Genomic DNA, 19,037 nt, shown 5'->3' with positions numbered 1-19,037 from the left:
CTGGTCAATACCAATACCAGTATTTGTAGCAATGTAATATCTAGTGTGTTTTGGTACATAATTGTCTAGCTACTACGTATGTCAGAATAAAAAGCTACCATAAAGTTTTGTACCACTAAGTCACTTGAAATGATTTTATAGTAGTACAGTACTTACTGTATACAAAATATCAGTCATAGATTTGTAATTTACTGATGATACGAATATATATATATATATAATATTAGTACCAAAACCTTATGAGTATCGGTGCAAGCCTGATTAGTTTCACTATTATCATGCAATAACAAGAATGTGTGTAACAGATAGTATATTTCATGTGTTTGTTGTCTTTATTTACAGTGATAAACAAGGAGAGTTGTCCTTTAAAAGATTGTGATATTGTCACTATGACATTTGACAGTAAAGGAGGTGTTTTTGTTATAGAGGAATATGCTTTCAATTTAACTGTACCTAGTGGAGCCATTGAAAATGATGTTATAGTTGAGATTCAGGCTGCTGTTAGCTTGTTTGGTCCGTTTATTGTTCATAAAGACTATCAAGTTATAAGTGGATTTGTGTGGATTGGGGCATGTTATAAATTTAAAAAAGAGCTCATTTTAGAAATTGAGCATCATGCTGATATTACTAATGAAGATGATATTTCAGATCTGTGTGTGTTGAAGGCTTGTATGAAACATGAACATGAATTGAATGAGATGCATGAGGTCCCAGTAGGACAATACCAGTACAGTGTGGGTAGTTCTTTTTGTACTTATTTTAATAAACACTTTTGTTCACTGTGTCTGGTAAAGAAGAATATTAATATTCCTGACAGAATAATGGTGTATCATTACTTACCAGAGAACTACAAATCAGCTATTGAATTTAAGTCTGAGGTTTGCTTTTGTTATGATTTCACACCTTGCAAAAAGGTAATCTAGCATGCTGTATGTGTAACAGTGATGATTTATATCATAATTTACTGGGTAACTTTCACCAAAGAAGCTACTATGCAAAGGTTGCTACTATGGGCAGTATTAGTATAGATTATTGAATGATTGACCGTGTTTAACCAGCCTTCAACGGCTGGCTTTAATATAGCTCTTTTGTCTGTTTTCTGCATCAAATGTTTCCTATCAATACTTGCATTATAACATACAGTGGTAGATGTGCCCCCCCCCCCCCCCCCCCCCCACCAAAAAATACAATTAAACTTTAAACAATATCGAGATACTCCAATAGAGCAGTCAGACAAATATTCTAATAGAGCAGTTACCACATGTAACGCTATTAAGAATCCCCCACAGTTGCTTAGTATGTATAAGTGTATATATGAAAACTGGCATCTGCAGTGCCATCCCATGGGCACGTTTGGCTAGCCTGCTAGGAATTTTGCAGATAAATACACATGATCATTTGTATGCCATTCTATATGGCTCATAATTGAACTACCTATGACTGTCACTGATCCCTGCAACTCTCAATCAATGATCATTATATGCGTAAAACTGCTCTACATCTAATATTTCAGCATGAAACATATAAAGAAACTTTAGCTTCTGGGGGCACACCTTGACCCCAGTCTGCATATACCTGCTAATGACAAAAATTCAAGGTTGTGATGTGACTACTATTTGGGGTAGATATTATCTAATCCAAAACAGCCAAGCTGTAAAAAAAGAGTGCAGCCCTCAAAAAGGCTATAGTGAAAAAAGATGTGAAATCCAAGGTGGCGGCCAAGAAATGGCTGTGATGGTAGGTTAATGGTAAAAATTTTAATAACGACAATTCAGGTGAATTTTGGTGCCGCTTGGTCTTGGCACAAAATTCACCTGAATTGTCGTTTTTAAAATTTTTACCATTAACCTACCATCATAGCCATTTCTTGGCCGCCACCTTGGATTTCACATCTTTTTTCACCATAGCCTTTTTGAGGGCCACACTCTTTTTTTACAGCTTGGCTGTTTTGGATTAGATTTCACTTCTTTTTGTATTTGTATACCCCAATTGGGATATTTTAACCTATCTTTTTTTCTTTACCACAGGAAGAAGAAGAAAAGATGAAGCAGATGTACTTTAAATATTTCTGATTTTATCAGTAAATGTACAAATTATATATATACAAGTACACGAAAAATTTGGAATTTTCAACTAGAGTAGGGACCATAGCACATCGATAAAAAGTACTGAAACAAGTTGGAGTAGTCCATGATATTAAATCACTGTAAAACAATAAGAAGTGTTATATCCCTACTGTACATTTCCGGTATCTTGAGCACAGTAGGGATATACCACTTCTTATTGTTTTACAGTGATTTAATATCATGGACTACTTCAACTTGTTTCAGTACTTTTTATCGATGTGCTATGGTCCCTACTCTAGTTGAAAATTCCAAATTTTTCATGTACTTGTTTGTTAACTTTTTTTGTAAATAATTTTATTATGACTGGTGAACCCACACATACCACATCTGAAAAGGCACCGCGCGCCTCAACTATATCAATTATCGTGTGAAAAGTGAAGCATCCATTACGCTTCGTTGTCAGCTATGTTGAATCCATTACACAGCATTTCGAATCAAGAACTGTTCAAAAAGCACCTCTACAATCCACGCATACCAAAAGAAAGAAATCGTGCTGTGCGCCCCAATCATATTAATTATCATCTGAAAAGTGAATTATCCATTACGCTTCGCTGTAGGCTATGTTCAACCCATTACACAGCAGTACGAATCAAGAACTGTTTGAAAAGCACCTCTGAATATCAAAATCATAGCCACGATGAAAAATACGGACGATTTCCGTTTCGAAGGGAAGCCATCATGTGCTCGCACCAAATCAACACCTTTCCCTGTCAGCAAAGATGAATGGGACACAAAGGAGGACACTGATAAGTCCATGAAGAATGCATTGTACGTACTGTGGTATGCCAAAAGGCACCTGTTGGGCTGAAGCGACGTTGAACACTGAAAAAATCAAGCCTGTAGCCTTAGCCATTATCGAGTTACGCTTGTCTGAAGGCATTAGTCAGTCAGTTACTCAGTCAGTCAGTAGAAAATTCCGTTGAATAAAAAAAAAATTAAATTCCGTAGCAACTTGTTGAAAGCGTTTCGGGTTGGTCTGAAAGCTTGTTTGGGCTTAGTTTTACCTCACCAATACTGCCTCATCGTTGTAAGGGAAAATTGAGGCTGATTTTTGGGTGATATTATTTCGTGGACCACGCCTACTCCTTTGTGGTCCCTACTATACAGTTACTATCGTACTGTATGATACTATCGTACTGTATGATAATACATATATTTATTACAAAACTCTCCATGGTGGTTTCTTTGTAACTGAACACTCTACAAGGTGACTTCTTCTAGCTGCTCCCTCTACAGGGTGAATTGTTTGTAGCTGAATGATCTACAAGGTAACTTCTTCTAGCTGATCTCTCTACAGGGTGATTTGTTTGTAGCTGAAATATCTACAAGGTAACTTTTTCTAGCTGATCTCTCTACAGGGTGATTTGTTTGTAGCTGAATTCTGTACAGGTGATTTGTTTGCAGCTGAGCTCTTTACAGAATGGTTTCTTTGTAGCTGAACTCTCTACAAGGTAACTTCTTCTAACTGATCTCTCTAAAGGGAGATTTGTTTGTAGTTGAACTCTCTACAGGTGATTTGTTTGCAGCTGAACTCTCTACATGATGGTTTCTTTGTAGCTGAACTCTCTACAAGGTAACGTCTTCTAGCTGATGTCTCTACAAGGTCACTAGTTTGTAGCTGAGCTCTCTACATGGTGGTTTCTTTGTAACTGAACTCTCTACAAGGTGACTTCTTCTAGCTGATCTTTCTACAAGGTGATTTGTTTGTAGCTGAACTCTCTACAAGGAAACTTCTTCTAGCTGATCTCTCTACAGGGAGATTTGTTTGTAGCTGAACTCTCTACAGGTGATTTGTTTGCAGCTGAACTCTCTACATGATGGTTTCTTTGTAGCTGAACTCTCTACATGGTAACTTCTTCTAGCTGATCTCTCTACAGGGTGATTTGTTTGTAGCTGAACTCTCTACATGGTAACTTTTCTAGCTGATCTCTCTACAGGGCGATTTGTTTGTAGCTGAACTCTCTACATGGTAACTTCTTCTAGCTGATCTTTCTACAGGGTGATTTGTTTGTAGCTGAATTCTGTACAGGTGATTTTTTTGCAGCTTAGCTCTTTACAGAATGGTTTCTTTGTAGCTGAACTCTCTACAAGGTAACTTCTTCTAGCTGAAGTCTCTACAAGGTCACTAGTTTGTAGCTAAACTCTCTACATGGTGGTTTCTTTGCAACTGAACTCTCTACAAGGTGAAATTATTCTAGCTGATCTTTCTACAGGGTGATTTGTTTGTAGCTGAACTCTCTACAGGTGATTTGTTTGCAGCTGAACTCTCTACATGATGGTTTCTTTGTAGCTGAACTCTCTACAAGATGGTTTCTTTGTAGCTGAACTCTCTACAAGGTAACTTCTTCTAGCTGATGTCTCTACAAGGTCAATAGTTTGTAGATAAACTCTCTACATGGTGGTTTCTTTGCAACTGAACTCTCTACAAGGTGAAATTATTCTAGCTGATCTTTCTACAGGGTGATTTGTTTGTAGCTGAACTCTACAGGTGATTTGTTTGCAGCTGAACTCTCTACATGATGGTTTCTTTGTAGCTGAACTCTCTACAAGGTAACTTCTTCTAGCTGATCTCTCTACAGGGCGATTTGTTTGTAGCTGAACTCTCTACATGGTGGTTTCTTTGTAGCTGAACTCTCTGCAAGGTAACTTCTTCTAACTGATCTCTCTAAAGGGAGATTTGTTTGTAGTTGAACTCTCTACAGGTGATTTGTTTGCAGCTGAACTCTCTACATGATGGTTTCTTTGTAGCTGAACTCTCTACAAGATGGTTTCTTTGTAGCTGAACTCTCTACAAGGTAACTTCTTCTAGCTGATGTCTCTACAAGGTCAATAGTTTGTAGATAAACTCTCTACATGGTGGTTTCTTTGCAACTGAACTCTCTACAAGGTGAAATTATTCTAGCTGATCTTTCTACAGGGTGATTTGTTTGTAGCTGAACTCTACAGGTGATTTGTTTGCAGCTGAACTCTCTACATGATGGTTTCTTTGTAGCTGAACTCTCTACAAGGTAACTTCTTCTAGCTGATCTCTCTACAGGGCGATTTGTTTGTAGCTGAACTCTCTACATGGTGGTTTCTTTGTAGCTGAACTCTCTGCAAGGTAACTTCTTCTATTGATCTCTCTACAGGGCGATTTGTTTGTAGCTAAACTCCCTACATGGTGGTTTATTTGTAGCTGAACTCTACAAGGTGATTTCTTCGAGCTGAACTATCTCTTTCCATAGTTGCATGAACTCCCTACAAGGTAACTTCTTCTAACTGATCTCTCTACAGGGTGAATTGTTTGTAGCTGATTTCTATACATGTTACTTCTTTCTAGCTGATCTCTTGAATTCTCTTCAGGGTGACTGCTCTATTAGGATGACTGCTCTATTAGAGTATCTTGATTTCGCACTTTCTACACCAAGTTGGATTTCATGTTATAACTCTGTGGCTTTAAGTATAATTCTTCTACACCATTGAGGAGCCTTTCTAAGATGATTACTCCATCTGTACAGCAATTTTCAAAGCATTACCCCAAACGGTTTATCTGGTAGGCGTGGCAAGCAGTCGTTTTTTTATTAGCTAATCTCGATTGCGTAAATGTTACACACTGTTGGTTTTTTCGTTGTATCTTCCTGATTTTTAGCTCGATTTCTTTCAAACCATGAAAGGTTTGAGGTTCAATAGTTAACCTATTCACCCACCGAATTTCAGCTTCTTCTCATACGCAGTTTACCCTGTAGGCGTGACAACATATTGGTGTTATTTTTCGTGAATAATCGCTCACAACTTTTTGCCTGTTTATCGTATTCCAGCCAAAGTTGGTTCCGAGATGTGCTTTTATACCCCCCCCCCCCCTTCTATGTGCCAAATTTCAAGGCAATCGGATATAGCGTTCGCATTTATAGCAGTTTTTGTAAGTGTGCGAAAAGAGGAAGAAAATAAGAAGAAAAAAACCAAGAAACTAATCCAATTTTTGGAGTCGCATATCTCGGGAACGCTTGAAGCGATTTCGCTAAAATTTGGAATGTGGAGTGCTGAAGTTGGAGGGCATGTCCACAGCAAAAATTGTCTTGTTTCATTAAGGCAGCACAGAGCTACGGAGGTGCGAAAATTGCGTTTTCGTTCTTCCTGTCAATATACTCACGGGTGTTGCGCGCCGGCTTCTTGGGCCACACGACACACTACCGTGTGTCTTGATACATACAAACCACAGTTATTAACTGGTAAGATGCAGTATACATACACAAGTGAAGGCATTTTATAACTGAACATCAAACTAATGCTGAAACAAATAGCAATTTTTACTATTTGAATAGTTGTGAACAGAATGACTGAATATTCAATTATTCTTGCACCAACTACTTCTATTAATAAGTACTGAAAGGGAGCAAGGTAAAGCGTAGAAGCTATATTTATATCTTTTTCTAAAATAGAATTTTTACAGCATAGATATATCTTTTCATACTCAATCTTAAGTTTTAAGGCTGGCTTTTCCATCTGAATACAGTGTACAAAGTACTAACGATTATTCGAATACTGTGCTAACGAATCGAATAGTGTCATGCCGACCGAATAGTCAAATAACCGAATAATCGTTTCAGCACTACATCAAACAAGCCTGTGGACTGCACTATTATGTGTAAGTAGCTGTACATGAACAAGTTGATGTACTTTTAAAACTTGTACTTAAAACACTTCTGGTAGTCTATGGCATCAGTTTATGGCTGTTGAATGCTCATAGAAGTTCCACTGCATTGCAGTAAACTTGGCATGCTTCCTCAATAGCAGCTGTAGATATATACTAGTGTCGTGTGATATGGCAAATTTTGTATATTGCCTATCATGATTATTGCTCTCTTCTTTTATCACGATATGATAAATTATCACAATATACAAATTGCATGAAGTCATGGTAATAAATTGCTAGTATTTGAGTATAAACCATGTAAAATAGTCCCTAACATGCACTTACCTCTGCAAGTAAGTCTGTTATAAAGAAATTAATACTGACTTGAACATTATTTTCTGATGATATTGCTACACCATCATATATCACGATATAACGATATTAATTTTTTAATCACAATTATGATATAAATAACATTAATATATCATGATAATCGATATAATCGATATATTGCACATCACTAATATAATATACACAATAGTTGATGTGGATTTGTATGTATGTAATACACATCACACCTGTGGTGACCAATGATTACTAAAAATGAAGTTGCCAATATGTTTTCAGATATTTTTAGCCCTTTACACAGCTTTATAAACAGAGAACAGTACAAGAAGTGCCTCTCCAGTGATTACGGAAAAGCCACAGAAAAGCCATTTCACACTACTGTGAATTAGTACTTTGGGCTGCCATTGAAAAGAAATAGGGCATAAAGGAACACAAAGGTTGATGCGTGTATCGTACACTGCATACTGCAGTATGCCAAAAGGCACCTGTCAGACTGATGCAATGCTTAACTGTGAGCTTGTAGCCATACCGTTATTGATTTACATCAGTGAGTGAGTGAGTCAGTCAGTCAGTCAGTCAGCAAAAAATTACACTGAATAAAAAATAAATGAAAATTTTATAGCAACCTATTGGAAGTATTTCAGGTTGCACTGAAGGCACTATTGGGTACCAATACTGCCAAGACACCATAAAGGTATTGTGAGGCTGGTTTCTTGAATGAGAAAGTGCAAACCTTCATGATCTCTACTCCATAGTACTATCATACTATATGAAATACAAACCATGTTATATACATACCTTTCAGCTATCTGTTGTTAAAACTGCAGGCAACTGAAAAGAGATTTTTAAAAAGAAGAATGATCAATAAACTAGCATTTCCAATTCGTGTACTTCTTAAGAAGGAGGATGAATTGCATTTGAAAGATTCAAACACTGTACATGGTTGGAATGTTGTTCATCTGATTAAAACTGAGGTGCTTAATATTCATGTTCTACAGTATTTATATATTGAACAGTGTGCACTTTTTCCTCCCATGTAACATACATGCAAACTAGGAAAATGATGTCTGTATAGCAGAGTTTTGACAAACTTTGTCCAATAAACCTTAATCACACGAAAACACCAACTGTACAAAAGGTGCAACCTTCAATAATCTGGGTGGAAAGTTGTAAAATTAAAGGTGGCAGCCAAGAAATGGCTGCAATGGTGTTATACCAATAGTAACTTGCATGTACGTTACATGGTAGCTGCACTTAGTTGTGGGATATAGTGGGCTTGCAAATACAATGTGAGAAAAAAGCACCAAAAGTAGATATGAAATACATCCAAACTGTAAAAAAATATGCAGTATTCAGTAGCCTGGGTGAAAAAAATTATAGTTTGGCTATTTTGTGTGGATTTCATACTATACATATGCATATATATGGCCCCAATACATACTATTTATTAGGCTGGCGTTTTAGTTTGTTTTACATGCATTTCTTCTTATCTACAGACACAATGATGAATACTGAAGACAGAAGTTGTAATTATATTATTGTATTGCATGTTTTATTTTACTTTTGGGAATTAATGCTCAAAAATAGAGTGCACATTTTTTTGAGGAATTCTAATGGAATGTACACAGAATATTCTAGAACTCCATTGGTAGATCTATGAAATTATTAATGATTTTGGCTGGATTTTTTTATTTATATTAAGCAAGGTGAGCAACCGTCATAGCAGTGGCTCCGTGGTTAAGGATTTGGGTGTCAATATGGAGGTCCCTGGTTCAAACTCTGGCAATGTTTTTTTCATGTACTTTTTTAACCTATGGTAATTGTTTCTCAACCCAGCAATATGCAGTTATTTGGGTTTGCTTTATAAATCTGTAGCTGTTTGTTTTTTGTTTTTCAAAGCACTGTTATGATGGCTAGCCTATCTTCATACCAAATTTAAAGTTATTCCTACAAGCGGTTTACTCTCTAGCCATGACAAAAGTTTGCACGAATAAACGTTGGTAACATTGTGGATATTTATCAGATTCATTGCAAACTTAGCATGTGAATTCACCTATGTGCACTGTTTATTTGTACCAAATTTCAAGGTAATTGAATCATGCGCTAGCATTTTATAATGATTTTTACAAAGTGTGTGAAAAAAATAATCTAGGCCCCCATACACATCTTAAGAAGTGAAATATGAAGAAGAAAAATCTAAACTTTGGCTATTTGTATCTCATGAATAGGTGAAATGAATTTATCCAAATTTGCTGTGTGGTCGCAGACAGCTATAATGCAAAAATGATGTAGACCTAGGCAGGCGTGAAAACTGCATTTTCTTTCTTCCTGTCAATATACACATGGTGCGTTGCATCAGCTTTCTTGGTCACACTATGTGTGTCTTGATACCAGGGTTGAAACTGGGTCAAGTCTCATTGGTAATCCAGGTCACCAATGTCACATTTTGTGTGGGTCTTGTGGGTGTCATCCTCTTTGTAACATCCAAGATCGGATCACATGTGATGGTGTATTAATTTTAGCTGGATCATGCTTGATGATGCAAATGTCTATGCACTCATGAGGTTTCAGAGCAGGTTAATGTTGGAGAAATACAAATACAAGCTGTAATTTGGTCCCCCAGCCCTTCATTCGCAGTTACTAGACAATATATTCACCTTCTCGTATGCATATAGGGAATGCATATGAAGGGAACTTATATGTAATTTAAGTGTGAGGTCAAAGAAATGGAACTGAAGTACAAGATTACTTGAGGTGAAGTTTCAAATCATGAACAATCACTAAACAGGTTGTTACATCATCTAGGCTAATGTGCAGTCATACCCATTTATCAATCAATGATGCATATCAAGCAAGCTTGATTAATTGATTCATGAATTGCCCTCTGACAATCGTGTGTCAGTGCTATTCCTGTTTGCCAGAACAACCCACATAACTACAGACAATTCCACCATAAGAAGCAAAATGTATGCACACAAATGCAGTATCAGTTTTAAATCATTTGGCCGTCTTAACAAAACGTTACATAGATACCGTAGTACGAAATGCTTTATATTTTCATTCAACAAACAGAAACTCAAAGAGCAATCGTTGATTTTCAGAGCTGGTAAGTATTTGCTTTATTATGGGTATGGTTAATAGCAGTAGTGAGATGGGAAGACATGTTTCCAGTTTCAGAACAATAGTGTTAGCGATGACTGAGTTACAAGTAGGATAAATATGTACAGCATTTTGTTTATGGGAAGTCTTTGCATATAGGGATTGTGTCATTTATTGTTATGGCATGCATTTTCTACCATGCAACACACTACTGTGAGTCTTAGTGCACTTCCAGTACTAGCAAAGTTGGGTTTGACATCCAATGGAGCACAGTGCATAAGCATAACATTTTCATCCAATAATTTAAGTGTCAACAATGGTTCTTTAATCAGGCTGTCAAGTAGAACTACAAAAAAAGCACTCGGTAACTGTAGACGGTAACTGTACTCGGTAACTGTACTGCACATATTTTAACTGTACTGCACATATTTTCATTGTAACATGACAGCAATGTGCCAGCCTACAAGAGCAAGAATGATTTTATTAAGCAGAGCATCCATAAATTTACACATGATAGTATATAACATACAGAATAGTTATTGATATATATTTTTGCGTACTGGCAACACACATATATATATGTACTTATGAAGTTTAAAAGCTAATCAGATGTCTGATTCTAAATGCTAAACTCTCATAGCTTACACTGTACTTTTGAAATTGCTAAATATTCACCTATGTACTGTGTCAGTTCTTTATTTCCCTGTCATGTAGTGGTAGTGTATGTGAATGCTAATAAAAGACATCTGTGTTGTATTTATAACAATATTAATATGTATATGCATAATTGGTATTTGTTTTTATTTGGTAGATAATTATTGATGAAATTGACTTTCGGAGGTGGTACAAAAGTGTGGATGCTTTGAAACATGATGAAAATATAGATGCTTATCCACCCCGTTTTTTTACACAAGTTAATTGTCATGAGCCATCAACCTTAGATGTGAATTACATGTTACATGTAATAAAGGAAGGAAGTGTTGTGCATAAATATCAGTTTAATATATATGTGAATGCCACAGAGATTGCAAACTCAATTAAAAATATAGGTATGTATGCTACGTATGAAGTAGCCATGTATTGCACCTATATAAATGCATATGTACATATAAGACTGTGCCATCCCAAATGCCTGCACACAATTTTGTATTGAAGCACTTTGCTTAGACAGATGTATACATATGCTACAAATGGGTGGTGTAATCTGTTTGAAGTTTAAAGAATTTATTTTACTGTTGGTTTCAATCCAGTTTCCAACACTGAAAATAAACTTTTTGTACAAAACTTTACTGAGACAAGTGATTTTTGGGAAATGCTATTAAATTAACTGTAATATAGGTGGTTGTGGTTTGCGAACACTGACACCATGTCACCTGGCGGACATAGCGAGGACAGCTGTTATAATTATATACACAAAAATTTGGAATTTTCGACTAGAGTAGGGACCATATCGAGAAAAAATACTGAAACTAGGTTGAGTAGTGCACGATATTAAATCACAGTAAAACAATAAGAAGTATTATATCCCTACTGTGCCCGAGTTACCAAAGCACGGTAGGGATATAACACTTCTTATTGTTTTACTGTGATTTAATATCGTGCACTACTCAACCTAGTTTCAGTACTTTTTCTCGATATGGTCCCTACTCTAGTCGAAAATTCCAAATTTTTGTGTATACTTGCTTGTTAGCTTTTTTTGTAAAATGGAATTATGACTGGTGAACCCACGCATACCACATCAAAAGAAGGAATAGTATCACGCACCCCGGTTATCAATTATCGTCTAAAGATGCAGTATCCATTACGCTTTGTTGTCAGCCCGTTACACAGCATTACAAATCAAGAACTGTTCAAAATGCGCCTCTGCAATCAAAATAGCCACTATGAAAAATATGGACGATTTCCAATATACAAACCTAGGGAAGCCATCACGCGCTATTGCCAAACTATTCATCAGTGCGCTTTGTTGTCCTATTAAGAATCATGAAATGCCGAGAGAAATACATTTCTGCAATCAAAATAGCCACTATGGAAATACGGACAATTTCTGTTACAAACCTAGAAAAGCCATCGCGCGGCTAGCTATAGCTACCACCGAATCAACACCTTGCGCTGTCAGCAAAGATGAATGGAACACAAAGGAGGACAACGGTAAGTCCATGAAGAATGCATGGTATGCACTGCGGCATGCCAAAAGGCACATCTTGGGCCGAAGCGATGTCAAACAGTGAAAAAATCAAGCCCCTAGCTGTAACCGTTATCGAGGTACGCTTGTCTGAAAACATCAGTCAGTCAGTCAGTCAGTAGAAAATTCCGTTGAATAATTTAAAAAAAAATTCTGTAGTGACTTGTTGAAAGCATTTCGGGTCAATCTGAAGGATTTTTGGGCTTATATTTACCTAACCAATACTGCCTTATCGTCGTCAGGGAAAATTGAGGTTGGTTTCTGAGAGATTTTATTTCGTGGGCCACACCTACTCCTTTGTCGTCCCTACTATACAGTTACTATCGTACTGTATGATTATACCAGGTAGTAGGAAACTTCATCACATGATACTTCGTCACTTGTCACTACACATTGCATAGAGATAATCAGTGGCGTATCTACACCCGGGCCTACCCGGGCCTGGGCCCTAGTTAATTTGAATCATACCCGGGTAAATGCTATTCAACATCAATGTTGAGTAATCATTTATAGCAATGATGATTGTAAAGAATAACTAGCACAACTTACGTAGCTCTAATCCATGTCAACTCAAGCCTTTTTTCCAGAGGAGAACGGCAATCTTGCATTGGTTTCGATTGTGGTATTGCCAATGTAAGGCACTTAATAGAAGGAAGATCACATGACTACCAACTGCAGCATCGTGACAGACCAAATGAATATGTGGTGAATAGTGCCCATTCAAGACGAAGATGTGAACAGACAAGAGCAACTTTTGAGACGTTTTGAGATGTAGCTGTGTGAAACTTCAAAGTTTCCTCCAGCGTACTGTGTGTGAAGAAGACGATAGTAGCTAGCGTTTGTATCAAGTAGGGTGTTATTAGTTATCCTGCATGCAGTTAACAGTGGCGGATTTAGATGGGTTTGTGGGGTTTCGACAGAAACCCCCTTTTAAATTTAGCTTAGTGGCATTCTCAATACATAAACATTATAGTGTATTGACAATTTGTCCTAGCAAACAACTATATACCAGCAGCATGCATGCAGTTGCACTTAACTAACCATTTATAGTTATTAAACCCTCAGCAACACTCACTTTTCATCTCCCACTGCATTATTAACGATCGAGATACTCTAATAGAGCAGTCAAGTGACTACTCTAATAGAGCAATCAAAGCTACAGCTTGTAGTCACCATATTTGTCCTATAGTTAGCTATAGTTATTAGTTAGCTGTAGTACTTAGTAACTATTTACAGTTTAAAGCATTGAATGTATTGTAATTGCTAACCAAAAATAGCTTAAAATCCCTCTCAGAGCTTCTAAAATCTCAAAAATTTTCCGGAGAATTGCCATCAGATGCCTTATTTAACTAGCTATACCAATTTTCAGAAACTCCCTTTTAAGAATCCTAGATCCGCCACTGGTTAATGTAGGTATAGCACATAGATAGTGATGCACAACATATTTTAGACGCTATATTGATGTCCATATGAAAATGGGCATGTGTATGTGTGTTGCTTGGCTGAGTGGCGTGCCCACCCAGTGCCCAGGTAAAGTAAAATGTCTAGATACGCCACTGGAGATAATCACGGCTAGAAATATTCTTTGGTGGAAAAAAGTTTGGCGAATTCATCAATGTTTTATACTGCTACTATACGGTATATATATATATATATATATATATATTTTTTTTTTAAGTACAAAAAATTATTCTACTCAGCAATAAGAAAATGATATCGTATTTACTTGGTTAAACACCATGGATACTATTAGCCTAGTGTCACAAATCACCCATTTATGCTCTATCTTTAAGGGCACAATTTGGCCACTATTCAAATACAGCAACTATAAAAGATGTAGCGTTTGACCAAGGAAATACGGTAGTCAAGAAATTAGTCTGTCATTTCGAGCAGTCATTGTCTTCTAACGCTATGCTTATATGCATACCTGTGTACAAAGATACATTGTAGTCCCAAAATATTTACTTGAAGCAAAGGAATAATTGCTGAATAATAACTGCAGTATAAACCTCAGAATTTGGGTGGATAACAGGAAATAAGTTATTTAGCATAGCTATGTATATGTTAGCAAAACATATGCAACTCCATAATACTGAATTGTTTAGTGTGTATGTAAATTAAGTGATCTAATTTAAGCAGTTTGTGTTATTTACGTCTTCATATGCAAACAAGTGCACTCACTCTTTTATTGCTATAGTTAGTGAATAAATGAAACTGCCTTTGTTTTTATTACGTAACTTGTTAGCAACTCTATAGTGTTAATAAAGGCATTGGTGAAGTGGTTAGTAACCTGGAAGTTTGATAAGTGCATTGGATGGCATAAGTAGCTAAATAACTATTTAAATTTAAATATTCAGCCCTGTTACATGCATAACTTTTTCAGTTAAACATGTGCTATTTCTCTACACAGGCCTTGCAAAGCAATCATCACCATCAATAGCAGAGCCAGATAAACCTAGTGGACTCCTAGAAAAAAGTAAGTAGTGTAACTTGTACCCATGCATGATTTTATAAAACTCATACCAATACAGAATTCTAACCCACTGCCACATTTATCATGTGTTTCAAAGTGTGATTTACTTTTGCCAATATGGCCATACCCACTGTTCCTGAGACTTTTTACATGCATAAAAGTTCGTATTTAGAAAAGATGAGTTTCATGAATTCTAAGTTAGTCACATTAACTTGTAACACTAAAAATGACAACTACCGTATTGAGGGAAACTTTGGCAGAGAAAAAATTTGGCGAATTCGGCGATTTGCTCTATATAAATTCGCCAAAGTTTAACCTTCCAATTACTTGTGATTAGCATCTTTATAGCTAAACATTGAGCCTGAATTTGCTAAAATTTATTTCACCAAATGTAATTTAGATTGCTATTCACCAAAGTTTCCCTCTATACGGTACTTGTTTAAGACATTTTTGCTGCATTCTATCATTTGATATATACAGTTTAGCTTGGTTTATAACAACTATAGTTGAGATTATCAGTATATATGTAGAATTGTTTTACTGCACACTCAGTAAGGTTACTGCATAGTACTAGCATTATTCAACATAACTAAGTTGCAAAAAACAAAAAATAACTTATCATCTTGTGTTGCAGAACCTGATCCTTGGATATTCACCAAAATTTTTATACCTAAAATTCAAGCAGAATGGAAGGATGTTGCTCTCTCCTTACGCTTTTCTCCTTGTACGATTGATGTTATAAAGAGGGAATCTCATGATTTGAAAGATTTTTGTCAAAATTTGATGTTTAAGTGGTTGGACACTAATCATGGCAAGTCCCCCAAAACTTGGCAAACACTGTTAGAGTGCATTGAAGATGTGGATAATCTTACAGTTGCTGCAGAAGAATTAAAAATTGAATTAAGTATGTATGTTGATACTGTAAATCATTAATGGATAGGAATTGGTGATAGAGAAATAGTGGAAAAAACCACCTTTTCAATCTCGACTTTTCTCTTAAATGCTATATTTCTTTGTTAATACCACACCCTGCAGTGTAACAGTGTGTTAACTTTTTGACTGCAAATAGAATTATTATTATCAAATGTAATGGTGCTGCACCACACCCTTCATACCCTCTATTAACACCGTGTATTAGAGTATCCTCTCTAAACCAATAAGGTGTGTGGTCATCGTGTTCGATAATAGAGAAGTGTGGATTGTTATTAGTCAACCAAGATTGTTAATGGGCATAGTATCAAACCTATCGTGAAGTTACAGGTAATACCAGGTGTCCAGTACCTTTTACAGTAGCATAAGTGCTGTAAATAATTTTGTGGCATCTAAATTGAGTATGCTGCTCAAGGAAAGTGTTAATACAGAAAATTAATACCTGGGTACAGCTCTGTTGCATGAGAAGACAACAACCAGCCTGATTGTGAAGATAAAAGGAAAGACAAGGCACAGAGGGCACACACTTGTTGGAACCCCAAAAGGCACATGCAGTGAGTTTATTATTGTGGCATAAAAAGGTGGCTGTACGCTGCTTTGTTTGGCCTCCAGCCTTTTTACTGTGGTCTGGCAGGCAGGCAGGCAGACAAATATTTGAGTTTTGGCAATTTTTGAATTCTATATCTGGCTGCCTGTAAGTGCTTTTACTATATTTGATGTTAGATAAACTAATATCATTCCACAAAGGTGTCGCTTAAGATGTTTCTAGGCTGACTTTTATAGGCGGCATTTTGGCGGCACACGTCATAGTGTACTGAAATTGAATAAGCTCTGTGAAGGAACTCCAACAGAATTTGTTGTACAGTGCATTCTAGTGAACAACTATATATCAGAAGATTCCAAAGCTGATAAACATGTACTGTTCAATAGTGTTTGCATGTTCTATGTTATATAGAATTTGTTGTAAAACTTGTGTAATTGTCTACACTTACTTATGTCTGTACATGTAGCTCAAGCAAAGTGAATTACGTAGTGTTTTATATAGTGGACTACTTATGTACTAATGAGCAATGCTGCTGTAAGGATGCAAAATGTGGAATTATTCATGGTAAATGTATATATGTTATTACATAAACGATATCAAAATCGTTGCATTTGTGCTATTTTATGCTTCTAATAGATGCTCTCCAAATTTACTTTACCAAAACAGTGTCTGTGTATTCTCTATATATGCACCTATGGAAATAACCCCTTTTGGTCTCAGCAAACAAACGAGTTAAAGATAACAAGTAGAAGGAAAAACCAGGAATTTTAATTTGAAGTTGGATTAGGGATCAGAGAAGTGAAACACTAAAGAGTTGTGAAACAAGAGGGGTTGTCTATACCTGCAGATATACTAATGGACTTTAACCCCTGACAGTATACTAATGGACATTTGAATTAAATGTCCATTAGTATATCTGCAGGTATAGACAACCTCTCTTGTTTCACTACTTTTTAGCTATTCCTTTGTTTCACTACTGTTTTATTCCAACTTAAATCCCTAACTTTTCCTTCTATATACTTGTTTGTTTACAACATAATTATGACTATTGAACCCACACTTACTGCATCAAAAGAAAGTCAGAATGGCACCAGGAATGCCATGAAATTAATGCAAATTAATAATGTCTGAACGTGCACCCCAACAATCAATTACCGAAAAATGAAGTGGCCATATATGCTTCATTTTCAGCTACGTTCCACCCACCCATTACACAGCATTACAAATGAAGAACAGTATGAGAAGCGTCTCTGCAATCAATCCACTTGCTACAAAAATACAGGCGTTTTAGTGTGATAGCTAGTCAACACAGTCACAGAGAAGCTATATTGTACTATCACAAATTGACACCTTCAATTGTCAACGAAAAGAACTGGAACACAAAGGAGGACAAAAGCAAGACCATGATGCATGTATTGTATGTACTGCGGTTGGCTAAAAGACACGTCTCAGAACAAAGCAACATCGATAAAAAAAACAGTGAAAAAATCAAGCCCATAGCCTTATGTTATGTTTGACTGGAGGCATCAGGCAGGCAGGTAGTCAGTTGGTAGAAAACTCAGCTAAATTATTTTCTTTTAAATTTCATATAAACTTTTTGGAAGGGTTTGCGGTCAGTCTGAAGACATTTTTGGGCTTGGTCATGCCTAACCTACTGCCAAGCTGTGTTGTGAAGGAAAAATGAGGTTGTGATATTTTCAGTCAAGAAAGCCCAAACTTCTGTGATCCCTAATATGCATTACTACCATACTTTATAATGGCTATATCAATAAATTGTATTGGAATCTCAATTTTAATACCTTACTTATCTACCGTGTTTCAAAAATGTATGCTTGTTACATTTCAATGATCTAGAAAGCCAAAGCTAAAATTTCAGTACTACAGTACCTCCTAGGAACTTTGTTACACATTAACAAACTCATTCATTTGACAGTGATAAGGCCAAATTCTCTGTTTCCCATCTACCGCTTGCATCTGGGTACTGTCAGTTTTAAATGTTCCATTATTCCGTATTCTTTTTTTTTTTTTACGTACTGTACAGGCTCAGTAAAGTGATATGCCTCACTTTTCCTTCATGACAGTTTGGCAGTACTGGTTAGGCATGACCAAACTCAAAAACGTCTTCAGACTGACCCCAAACCCTTCCAACAAGTTTTTATAATATAATTCTGCAAAAAAAAATTAAATAAGAGTTTAAATCTGTTGATTTAAACCTAGTTAATGGAGCATGCACGTGAGCACTTGTAGAGTTAGTGGGCTCTTATTGGAATAATCACGCATGCGCTGTAGTCAACACGAGGGACACGCCAAAGGTCACTAGACAGCACTCAAGTCTTCCCACCCCTCCCCTACCCATTTGTGTGTATAGTGCATGTACATTAGTATACTAATCACTTGTTAAGCATAGCCTACACAATCATGGTAATCATTCCAATAAGTCCGTGGCCTCTATTATTGATGTGTATCTACATATTACATGATAATTTGGTTGCCTTTGGTCCTGGTGTTCTTTTGTCTTTTTTTTTCCTTTGTCACAGGATATTGCTGGTACCACAGAGGAGGTCAGATGTTGTACTGGTATTAGCCAGTGGTTGAAGGTTGGGTGTTGCCTCACAGTCACAGTATCACCTTGCGTTCCAGAGCTGCCTCTGGACAAGGTTGACAGATGTGCGTGTATGATTGTGTCTCTGATTCTCCACAACTTCTCATGCCGAGTTACC

At 36.5% G+C, this 19,037-nt stretch overlaps 1 protein-coding gene across 4 annotated transcripts in view; it reads left to right on the top strand.

Annotated features, from left to right (window-relative positions):
• Positions 1-19,037, top strand: part of LOC136260545 (uncharacterized) — a 58,079-nt gene that overhangs the window by 37,116 nt on the left and 1,926 nt on the right. For all 4 annotated transcript variants that reach the window (XM_066054327.1, XM_066054329.1, XM_066054330.1 and 1 more), the window contains 6 exons: positions 343-914; positions 7,914-8,060; positions 10,997-11,234; positions 14,781-14,846; positions 15,478-15,747; positions 16,819-16,881. In XM_066054327.1, the coding sequence (XP_065910399.1) occupies positions 343-914; positions 7,914-8,060; positions 10,997-11,234; positions 14,781-14,846; positions 15,478-15,747; positions 16,819-16,881 (1,356 nt within the window). The remainder of the gene's footprint in view (positions 1-342; positions 915-7,913; positions 8,061-10,996; positions 11,235-14,780; positions 14,847-15,477; positions 15,748-16,818; positions 16,882-19,037) is intronic.

This window comes from Dysidea avara, chromosome 7 (assembly GCF_963678975.1).
Source record: "Dysidea avara chromosome 7, odDysAvar1.4, whole genome shotgun sequence".
NCBI lineage: Eukaryota > Metazoa > Porifera > Demospongiae > Dictyoceratida > Dysideidae > Dysidea > Dysidea avara.
The sequence above is the reverse complement of the archived record's forward strand: the minus strand, read 5'-3'. Positions and strand labels throughout refer to the sequence as shown.